At 40.6% G+C, this 12,078-nt stretch overlaps 1 protein-coding gene across 2 annotated transcripts in view; it reads left to right on the plus strand.

Moving 5' to 3' along the window:
- The window catches only part of prkg1 (protein kinase cGMP-dependent 1), a 173,996-nt gene that overhangs the window by 49,165 nt on the left and 112,753 nt on the right, over positions 1-12,078 (plus strand). For both annotated transcript variants that reach the window (XM_082151509.1, XM_082151508.1), the window contains exon 3: positions 11,963-12,076. In XM_082151509.1, the coding sequence (XP_082007635.1) occupies positions 11,963-12,076 (114 nt within the window). The remainder of the gene's footprint in view (positions 1-11,962; positions 12,077-12,078) is intronic.

Below are 12,078 nucleotides of genomic sequence, written 5' to 3' on the forward strand. Positions count from 1 at the left end.
CTCAAAAAGTTTCAAAGGATGCTAGGTCTCATGGCTTCAGCATCCTCAGTGCTTCAGCTGGGTCTGCTTCGCATGCGCCCGCTGCAGTATTGGTTGAAAGCGCGCGCCGCGCAGAGCTTGGACCTCCGGTCTCGCGCGCCTCAAGGTCGATCAGAAATGCGTCGCAGCTCTGAAACCTTGGACAGTGACCGACTGGTACCGGTCAGGTGTAAGCCTGGGGACTTCCTCGAGTGTGAAGGTGGTGTCTACGGACGCCTCAACCTCGGGATGGGGAGCGCTGCTCGAGGGCAGACCGTTATTCGGCCAGTGGTCGGAACGGGAAAAGCTTCTGCATATAAACTGCCTGGAAATGATGGCAGTCGACAACGCGCTGAGGCGCTTTTGTCCCCAGATAAAAAGACACCACGTCTTGGTCCGTTCGGACAACATGTCAGTGGTGGCTTATATAAATCACCAAGGAGGTATCAGATCCAGAATCCTTCACAAGCTGACGGAACGCCTCCTGGTCTGGGCTCAGCACAATCTGCGCTCGCTCAGGGCAGCGCATGTGCCCGGCCATCTGAATGTGGGACCAGACAGACTGTCCAGAAACAATCTGCCGACAGGAGAATGGTCTTTACATCCACAGACAGTCAAAATGCTATGGAGGACATTTGGCAGAGCGGAAATAGACCTATTTGCGTCTCAAGAGAACGCTCATTGTCAGGAATTCTTCTCCAAGAGCAGGGATGCGCTGGCTCACGTCTGGCCCCGCTGCCCGCTCTATGCGTTTCCCCCTGTCACGCTCCTACCCCAGGTGTTAGAGCGAATCAGGGAGAGCGGATGCCCAGTGCTACTCGTCGCCCCATTTTGGACAAACCAAGTCTGGTTTCCAGTCCTGATGCAGCTGACGAGTACCGCCCCGTGGCCGATACCGGTGAGGAGGGATCTCCTCTCGCAGGCGAACGGCTCGATCTGGCATCCTCGCCCGGAGCTTTGGTCCCTACATGTGTGGGCCATCAACGGGTACCCGTTAACCTCCCAGCGGGAGTGTTAAACACGATCACGCAGGCTAGAGCTCCATCTACGAGCGGCTCTATTCCTCAAAATGGTCTGTGTTCACTAGCTGGTGGACAGCGAGTGGCACTTCACCCTCACGCTGTGGGGTGCCGGAGGTTCTCTCCTTTTTACAAGAGCTTCTGGATAAGGGCAGAACCCCATCCATGCTCAAAGTTTATGTGGCGGCCATAGCAGTGTTCGCTGAACCACCGCTTGGCCAGTCATTAGGAAGGAATGATCTGGTCATTCGCTTCCTTAGAGGAGCTAAGAGGCTGAACCCTCCCAGACCACCCTCAGTTCCCGTTTGGGACCTTTCCACGGTTCTGGAAGCCATGAAAGGTGCCCCATTCGAGCCAATACAGTCAATAGACCTGAAACTCTTGTCTTTCAAAACAGTGTTTCTTCTGGCTCTCGCTTCAGTGAAGCGCATAGGGGATTTGCAAGCGCTCTCAGTGAGCGCGACGTGTATGGAGTTTGGGCCGAATGACTCGAGAGTCATACTCAAACCAAAGCACGGATATGTTCCTAAATCCCTCAACACACCGTTTAGGGCACAGGTTATCTCCCTGTCGGCCCTGCCAGTATCTGAAGAGGAAGGGGACGCAGGCTTCCTTTGCCCGGTCAGGGCGTTAAGAGCCTATGTGTCTCGCTCATCTGTTTTCAGACAGACGGAGCAGCTCTTTGTTTTGTTCAGCGGACGTTCTAAGGGACTAGCTGCGTCAAAACAGAGTCTATCCAGATGGCTTACACATCCAAGGGCCTGCAATGCCCAATAGGTGTCAAAACGCACTCCACAAGAGGCATGGCCTCGTCGTGGGCTTGGTCCAGTGGGATTGCCTTGCAAGATATCTGTATGGCGGCAGGCTGGGCCTCCCCGTCTACATTTATAAGGTTTTTATAACCTCGAGGTTCCCGCTTTACAAGCTAGGTTGCTCTCGGTTTAAATTTTCAGTATTGCCCGCCCGATCCTATCGGCTCAGGATGCTGAAACCGCTAGAGCGTCGATCACTGATCGTATGTATACCTCTGTGGGCAGTGCGTAAGTCCCCCATATTTATCAGTCCAGGCCGTGTTCGCCCTGGCTGTGTGGAACACTTAATATAATATGCTCTTATCAGAGCTCTATATTACAGGAATGATGCTATTCTAGCCCCTCTTCCCGGATTCTCTGTGAGTCCCTTGTGATTAGGCACTGTATGAGCCCCGGGCACTTGCCCGTGGGACTTTAGTGTTATGTCTCAAGCACGCACGGCGTTTTACACTGTGTTCCCCTAGCGTAAGATACTTACGCAAGTACGAGAGAACCTCTCGTAAGAGAACGTACTCGGTTACTAACGTAACCTCGGTTCTCTCTAGAAGAGGGAACGAGTACTTGCGTATCTTGCCGTGCATGCGTCACGTTCTGATTCGCTTCAGCGATGAAAAAACTGACCAAACCAGCCTCTCTGGGCCGCATTTATAGCCCTAGCCCCACCCGCTTTCGGCGGGACATGACGTAATGGGCGCGAAGCACCCTCATTGGTCCTGACGTCATGAGGGGCCTCTATCAATAGGCTGGTGCAGTTGCCGCAGAGCAGCCTATGGGCGCGCGAGCTGTCTCGCCCATGTCTGCATGCTGCTGCAATGCGTTTTACATTATTGCAAAATTAAGGATAATTTTTGGCTTCAATATCTCGAGGAAAAGAGGTTTTCCCCTAGCGTAAGATACTTACGCAAGTACTCGTTCCCTCTTCTAGAGAGAACCGAGGTTACGTTAGTAACCGAGTACGCTTTATATCATTTGAAACTTATACAACAGCGGAGATGATAGGATATTTGGAAGGTAGATATAAGGATATTACCAGTGGTGGGCCATCAGGGCCAGCCCTGTCATAATTAAATTAAATTAATTAATGTGTGTCTGAACGTGTCTAAATTCAATTACTGTCTATTTCAGTACGTTACGATTATATTTCCAGAAAGAACATGGTTTTGTGAGGCTGAGCTGGATTTCCCATGTCATCTAAACGCAGCTCCGTGGCGTAGACCAGCACTAGTAGTATAGCTAGCCTTCCGTTGAAGCTGCCATTTTCCATGTAATCATAACTTTGACTGACGTGTGTTATCAGCCAATCAAATTTTGATGCGTAGTGACAGAACGTCTACTAGTGGACACCGTTACAGAGGGCCCTGACTGAAACCCCACGGTACGCCACTGCATATTACTGTTAATCATGTAAAGCAATTGTGTCTTTTCAGAAAATTGTAACTACGCTCAATTCATACGGATTCGTTTTACGATCTCTTTATGAACTTTTTGAAGCGTCAAAGTGTGGTAGTTGGTAGCTGTCAATGGAGAGTACAGAACTGGCTCAGATTTTATAAAAAATATCTTCATTTGTCGAAAGAACCTTTTTCCAGACTAAAACATCTTTTGTGCAATTGAAAAGTGCAGATATTATAGCATCAGCTTACAGAGCATAATTTTTTGCATGCGCATCTTGCTGTCTCCGGGCCCTAAAGCATACAGTACCACATTTTACGTCCTAGTTACAGTAGGTTATTTCCCTTGGTTGCAGATTCAGTGATAATAGAGCACAAGTCAGCATGACCTGCCCGAAAATAGGCTGATAGTCACAGCTCCCTGATAACAACATCCTCCTTTTGTGCCTGGTCTTATTCCTCATATTGCCTTGCCAAGATAAAGCCATCAGAACATGGTGGAAATCGAATAAAACTTTATGCTTTAAGAGGAGACAGTGGCGGCAGGACTTTTGGTTTGATGTATTATGTGGTGCTGGTTTTATTGTGGACTCAAAACGTGTGACTTTGAATTTGAATGCTTGAGACTTGACATTGACATTCAAGTTGCTGTTACTTTTGACTTGACTCAAACTTGCGTGTCAAAATCTAATTTGATGTCATATAAAACGGTACCATTCTTCCATGTCGGAAATTGAGTTAGCTGTATTTAATTGTTGATGATTTGACACAATCCTGGATTATTCTGTTCTTAGAAGTTCATCTAAGTTGTTGTCAGCAACAGGTCCTTACGTGAGAACCATATTGGACCAGTGGCAATCACATGTTAGTGTTATTACAATAACTTTAGAATAGTTATAGTTTACAATAACATTAGTAAAGTATCTCTAGGATCTATTTTCTTATGGCATCATGCAACTGCATTTATTATTTACAACCCTGACACTGAAAAACTACAACATACAACCTGCTGAATTGCAAGAATAAAAACATAATTAAATTGGAAATAATGCAACCGTTAACTGGTTTTAAAATAAACCCATTTCTCTTTATTCTACTGCTTTGTTTTCTTACGTTAACAAAATCCAGAAATATTAATATTAAATTATTGAATATTATACAAATTATTCATTCTAATAATATATAATATATTATTAAATATGTTAAATATATGTTAAACGTTAAATATATACAAATTCAATTTAACCATATTGCTGATCACAGATTTGAGTAGTTATACATGTGCTTAGAAAATTCAGTCAAGATATTTTGATGAAATCTGCATGTGCATTTGAAAAACCAAATTACCCAATAAGCAATTATTGAATTTCATTCAGAGTTGTGCGACAGTCAATCACTGTTTGTGGATACTATAGAAATGAATGGGATGTGCCGTAAACTGAATCATACCTGTAGCGCAACTTATCCGTGATTTCTCTTACAAAACAATTTTCTTTTTTCGGTTTAAACTCTAAAAATAGATCAATCCAAAATTAATTTAAGAGCAAACATTTTGAAGATTAGCCGGTGGGCTGTCAATTCATTAAATGATTAGCTAATTCCTCACAAATGCGGTTTATTCAGCGTAGTGAAACACCTCCATTGACATCCATTAAAAAAAGGTCTCGTCTTAGCAGGCGTTACCCTTTTTTATGCTAAGGTTGCAGGCTTGTCTTCAAGTGGCTTTGTTTGGTTTCATTTTCAAGGACTTTTAGTTTGTTTTTCTTTGTTTCCTGTTTCCTTTGTTCGTATGTTCCTGTTTGTTCCTTTATTGTCATTGGGTGCTTCTCAATCAGCTCCCAAGCTCTCGAGCTTGTGAATCTGTATATCGTGTTCAGGAATTCAGGCACTGGTAAGGACAGTAAAGGACGATGGCTCACTCACTACACATTCAGACACTGATGACTCTTATTTCCATAACAACATCATCATTGTACATCACGACTGGTATTTATGAACAACAGCAGAGCTTGATATCTTTCTAACATTACTTTTTATATTATTTAAAGTACATTATGATAAATACTTTTCTTGTTACGTATATGTGCAACATTTCAGCCGTATATTAATTATAAATGTTAGCTAGATTAGGTTCATGACCTGTCTAGCGATGTATGTTTATGCTGAAATATAATAAAATAATGGTTGTATTTCTAAAAACATCTATCGTGTGTTGTTACATGTAGTGAATTGACTAAGTTTCGTGCTTCAAAGGGAGCATAGTGAGTATCAGTGCTCCCTGATTTTCACGGTGCATTGTGGGACTTTTTAGTGTGCCCTGGAATGATTCTGCAATTGAGACAGCCTTTAAAATGGATCAGTGCCCTGACTACTGAATTAGGGAGCTGATTGAGACGCACCAATGGTTATGTTGTCAGGGTTAGTCATGTTTGATTGATTTATCACACCTGTCCCTCATTAGTTCATTAGTTCATGTGTATATAATGCCCTCTGTTTCAGTTCCTCATTGTCTGGTGTAGTGCTGTTATGTTGCCTTTCCCTTTTTTGGGGGGGATTATCGTTATGAGGGAGTATACACGTTTGTTTAATAAAGTTTAATATATATTGTTTAATAAAGTTCACGCTGCATTTTTAGATCCTCTACATCTCATCATCATCCGTCCGTGAAAATAACTGATTTAGAATTTGTCATATTATCCCAGATGTGTATATGTGTACATAGAGATGAAGAACAAGGCTGACTTGTTCATTGACAAGCATCTCCTTTGTGTGATATTTATGTGAAATATCTTTAACTCCTGAATTATATCTGGATTTTTTTTTTTTTTTTTTAACTCAAAGTTATGGTTGCGTAGTTAGCCAAGTGGCATACCATAAAGTAAACAATGTAATTTTAGCTTGCCAATGCCAACCAGTAGCTTTGACTTGACTATTTCTAAATCAGTTGTTACAGTCATTGAGCCAATGAATCTGGGTCAGATTGTGAAGTATTTGGTAATCACTTTTTTATGAGTTTGTGACCTGATTTTATCCATTGTAGGTTGTTGCATTTTTATAAAATTACTTCATGATCTGTATTTCTAACCACAACCGTGTTCAGGAAATCCGCATGATGGGATGCATGCATGGTGGGCTAAAAGTGGATGTGTTTGTTTCGTGCTGTTAGAGCTCGGGATGGCCAGTGGTGATTCAGATCCGTCATTAGACAGACCCCAGGTGGCAGGAGAAAAGAGCCACAGCAAACTGATTCTGGGCCAGTGTATTTGTAGCCTGTTTGGATTAGCCTTGCTGATAGCATCAGAGCTGCAGACTAGCCTATCAAGAAGTATGATGAAGAAGATAAGCATTTTTTTCCCCCTGTGGAGAGGACCCTTACTGTTTGTTTTCAGCTGATTCAAATTTGAGACTGACTCACAACTAGTCTCTTATGCTCACCAAGGCTGCATTTATTTGATCAAGAATGCAGGAAAAACACTATTATTGTGAAATATTATTACAATTTAAAATAACTGTATTCTGTTTGAATATATTTTAAAATGTGATTTATTCATGTGATGCAAAGTTGAGTTTTCTTCAGCCATTTGCTCCAGATTTTGAATAGTATATTGTAAAGTATCACGGTTCCCACAAATATATATATATATATATATATACACATTTTTTACATTTTTTTCAGCAAAATATTAAACAGCAAATCATCATCATTAGTATGATTTCTGAAGGATCATGTGACACTGAAGACTGAAGTAATGCTACTGAAAATTCTGCTTCGCATTGACATACATAAATTACATTTTAAAATATATTCAAATGGAAAACTGTTCTTTTAAATTGTAATAATATTTCATACAATTTTTTTTCATAATATTTATTTCTAATAAACATATTTTTTATCAAATAAATGTTGCCTAAGAGACTCACAAAAACACCATACATTTATTTCAAAAATTATTCCAAATAGTAAATATAAGACGACACCCTTTTTGAAGACCAAATCTTGTCTTAAAAAGAAAATACTTTATTTGAAAATAATTTTCATATTGCATATTTTTTTATATTTACATTTTTAATTTGTGTATTTAAAGTATGGTAAATAAATACTGGTAAAATGTACCAACAACAATCACATGCAAAAATAAACACTTTAATGCATAGCTACCATACAAATAACCTGAAGTTCTCATTTAGTAGATTTCACTATGACTTTTTTTATGTACAGTGACAAATGCTGGCATGTCAAAAAACACAGGTGTTTGATCCGCATTACCTATCTGATCCAGGGGATATGAATGTTTTTTTTCCTTTGGCCGATCACATAATGCTGAAAAGAAAGCAGTTTCTCCCTGAAGTCAGAGGGCAAGTGCTAAACCATTACTCTGCTTCAAAACGGCCGCTTCGAGGATATTGACAGGCAAGTGCATCAGTACCGAAATGAGAAATTATGTGCCTCGCTGGTGGGTAAATTCAGCTCTTTGCTGATTTCCAGTGCCTTCAGCTGGATGAGGACTATGTGGCCTACTGACACACTTGCCTGTCAGTTTATTCGAAGCGGCCGCTTGTAGAAACTCGGTAAGCTTTTCATTGACTTTTAGCATTTTTAAGACTGTCTTTTTGGGCTCGTCATCTAACATTACACTCTGACACAGCGTCTTTCTTTGCTGCTTAATGAGAGTAGTTTGACTCCGCTGTGTTTATCAGTCCTGGGGGAAACACTCAATTTACACATATTTGGCACTACCTATTGGTGCGGGTATATTATAGACATGTAAAAGTTTAGACGCCGAATATAAGACAACCCCATTTTTTCAGATGTATTTCCAAGAAAATAACATAGTCTTGAATTCGGAACAATACGGTATATTCAAATAAACCCCCACCCCCAGTTTTTCTTCCTATATTTCGAGCATTGCGAACTGCGAGTTTGCTGTGCCTGGTGCCTTTCAGTGTTGGGGAAAGTTACTTTGTAAAGTAATGCATTACAATATTGTGTCACTCCCTTAAAAAGTAACTAATTGCGTTACTTAGTTACTTTTTTATGTAAAGTAATGTTACGTTACTTTTGCGTAACTTTTTTTTTTTTTACGTGGCCTGGGCTTGTTTTTTTATGAGAAAAAAAGTTATATTTTTGGGCAAATGTAAAGACCCTTTACACCAAAAGTGAAATAATAAGCCTCAGGCTTGAAGGAAATGCAAATTCACGCTTGTACAGTAGAGGGTCGCAGCTCAAATAAACCTTTCAGCTTTGCTGCCATTCTGGATAACGGAAGAATAGGATGCAGGAGAAAAAAAGTTTAACACTTACTTTACCAATAAATCGATTTTTTTTGTTTAGTCATTTTTGCTTAATTTTAACTGAATCATCGAAGGTCAGAAGCAAGTACATTGGTCAATAAAGTGAGATTAAATGCATACAAATGTATGTTTTATTTAACATATTTAGTTAACATCATTGAAAAAGTTGTCTTCAACCAGCTGAACAAATTCTTAAGCTCGAATGGATACAATTTTCAATCTGGTTTCCGACCGTATCACAGCACAGAGACAGCGCTCATAAAGATAATAAACGATATTCGCTTAAATACTGATTCAGGCAAATTATCAGTGCTGGTACTACTCGACCTCAGTGCTGCATTTGACACTGTCGATCACAACATACTTCTTGACAGGCTGGAAAACTGGGTGGGGCTTTCTGGGATAGTCCTAAAATGGTTCAGGTCATACTTAGATGGGAGAGGCTATTATGTGAGTCCCTCAAGGCTCAATTCTTGCGCCACTCCTGTTCAACCTGTATATGCTCCCAATGAGCCAAATAATGAGAAAGAACCAAATTGCTTACCACAGCTATGCAGACGACACACAGCTATGCAGACGACACACAGCTGTACTTAGCCCTATCGCCCAATGATTACAGCCCCATTGACTCCCTGTGCCGATGCATTGATGAAGTCAACAGTTGGATGTGCCAAAACTTTCTTCAGTTAAACAAAGACAAAACTGAAGTCATTGCGTTTGGAAACAAAGATAAAGTTCTCAAGGTGAACGCATACCTTCACTCTAGGGGTCAAACAACTAAAAATCAAGTCAGGAATCTTGGTGTGACACTAGAGTCAGACCTTAGTTTCAGTAGTCATGTCAAAGCAATAACTAAATCAGCATACTATCATCTGAAAAATATTGCAAGAATTAGATGCTTTGTTTCCAGACAAGACTTAGAGAAACGTGTGCATGCTTTCATCACCAGCAGGGTGGATTATTGTAATGGACTCCTCACTGGCCTTCCCAAAAAGACCATAAGACAGTTGCAGCTCATACAGAACGCTGCCGCTAGGATTCTGAGCAGAACCAGAAAATATGAACATATCACACCAGTCCTCAGGTCTTTACACTGGCTCCCAGTTAGATTTAGGATTGATTTTAAAGTATTATTACTGGTATATAAATCATTCAATGGCCTAGGATCCCAATACATTGCAGATATGCTCACTGAATATAAACCCAACAGATCACTCAGATCATTAGGATCATATCAGCTAGAAATACCAAGGGTTCACTCATAGCATGGTGAGTCTGCTTTTAGCTATTATGCTGGAACCAGCTTCCAGAAGAGATCAGTTGTGCTCCTACAGTGGTCACATTCAAATCTAGACTCAAAACACTTCTGTTTAGCTGTGCATTTAATGAATGAGCACTGTGCCGCTGTTCGTGCGACTGTACTGTATTGTATTTTATTTTATTTTATTTTTCTAAACTGTTTTAATTATTCTTATTTCTTTTTATTATTTTAATTTCTTCTATGTAAAGCACTTTGAACTGCCATTGTGTATGAAATGTGCTATATAAATAAACTTGCCTTGCCTTGCCTTATTGGAGGCTTTCATAATATTCTGATTCTGCATTTCACTGATTTTATTCATTTTGAGGAATATTGAATTTTTTTTTGTGCAAGTAAGATGAGTAAATGCACGCTAACATTAATCTAGAACTGATGTTTACACACAACGCAATTTGTCTCCACATGGGAACAAGAGAGCTGTCAGTCAATAAATGGGAAAACAAAGTAACTTGCCTTATTTGAAAAAGTAACTCAGATATTTTGTTGTCAATTTTAAAAGAAATGCATTACTTTACTAGCTACTTGAAAATGTAATCTGATTACAAAACTCAAGTTACCCCCCAACACTGGTGCCTTTGCTCTGCTGGTGTGTCTCTGTTCTCTTTTCTCTGTTTAGAGATTTCTTAATATTTCCGCACAAATTACATTTTGGGAAATGATTGCAATACAGTTTGTGTGCAGGTCTGGAATAGAGAACCAATCATGTTTGGAGCAAAAAAGCATCCGGTTCTGATTTATGGCCAGCTGACTGGTGTATCTCTAATGCCAATCTTCCGACCGCAACACTGTGTTATACAAAACCTTCATCACCCTCAACATGCCTTTTATGTGAATAACATCCAATTGTAAATATCGGCATAAACATCTTTGCTTTTACTTGCTACCCTGTAACAAACTTGGCTTGCAACTTAAGTAAACCAGTCACTCAAAAGTTCAGGGCACTCACAAGGCATGAATGAATAAGAGAAAAAACTGTATCAATACTTGAAATCAGACAAAGATAGGCATAAGCAGGTTAATCAGAAAAATTAACACTCATTCGAGAGTCCTTGATCAAATAGTCCATGCGTGAGAAGTATTGTCCTTATGCGTGAATCCTTAGTTCTTGAGCCCAAAAAATGAATCAAAATGTCCATAAAAAATGGTAATAATCGTCCAAACATGATGAAACCAAAATACCAAAATGGGTACCTTGAACCTCGATGGGTAATTAATCCATAAACGACTTCAAAAGAGAAGGCTAAAAAACACCAATCTGTTTGGTTCAAACAGGATCACCTAACATGCATGCTGTCTTGCCAAAACCTGGCTTGGCCTTTTCTTCTAAAGAAGGCCTTCTCCAAGGTGCTCTCCTGTCAAAATAAAAGTCCATTTTGCCAACTAAAGGATGTTTCTGCCCCAAACATAAAAGTCCCACATACAAAAGACAGAGAACTTCAACTAGGGCCTGAAACAAATTGAATCATACCTATACTTATTTTACAGTATTTTATCCTCCTTCACACGAGAAAAATAAAGTATGTGTGTATTTCTCTTAGCCCTAATATAGAAGTGTCACAACCTTATTGTTGCCAGCATTTAGCCTGAAGCGTTTTCTCAGACCTACTTTATTCTAAGTAGGGCCCTCGGAAGCTTTGGTATAATTCGAAAACTGCATGAGGTGACAGATGAGCTCTTCAGCCAAGCCTGTTGTTGAATTTCCCATGAGTTAACGCAGAGGAGTTGCGTGTGTCTTGCGCATTAATCCTGAAATAACAGTCCCAGGCCCTCTCAGTATGGTTTCACTGCATCTCATCTAATAGTTTAGGCATAATATTTTGCTAATCCTCCACTCCTTTATTTTTTTCCTCTTTTCACTGGCCTATTTCTCTCAGTGCCCATTACATTAGAGAGCTCGTTCCTTTACCAGTCATTCACCTCCCCCACTCTCCTCGAAACTTCTGCTCATGTCTGCTGGCCTAATGAAATGAGACTGTTATTGGAAAGTATTAAGCCAGGCTCGCTCCAATCCAGGCGACTGGCACGGATGCATTTCCAGACTGTCATGCTTACTTTCATGAACAGAGCATCATCAATGGACTTAAGGATATACCTTCTGATTGCTTTCAGATGGCAAGGTGGAGGTGACCAAGGAGGGGATGAAACTCTGCACCATGGGACCGGGGAAAGTGTTCGGAGAGCTCGCCATCCTCTACAACTGCACCAGGACTGCTACGGTACAGAGT

This window comes from Leuciscus leuciscus, assembly GCF_965113295.1.
Source record: "Leuciscus leuciscus genome assembly, chromosome: 21".
NCBI lineage: Eukaryota > Metazoa > Chordata > Actinopteri > Cypriniformes > Leuciscidae > Leuciscus > Leuciscus leuciscus.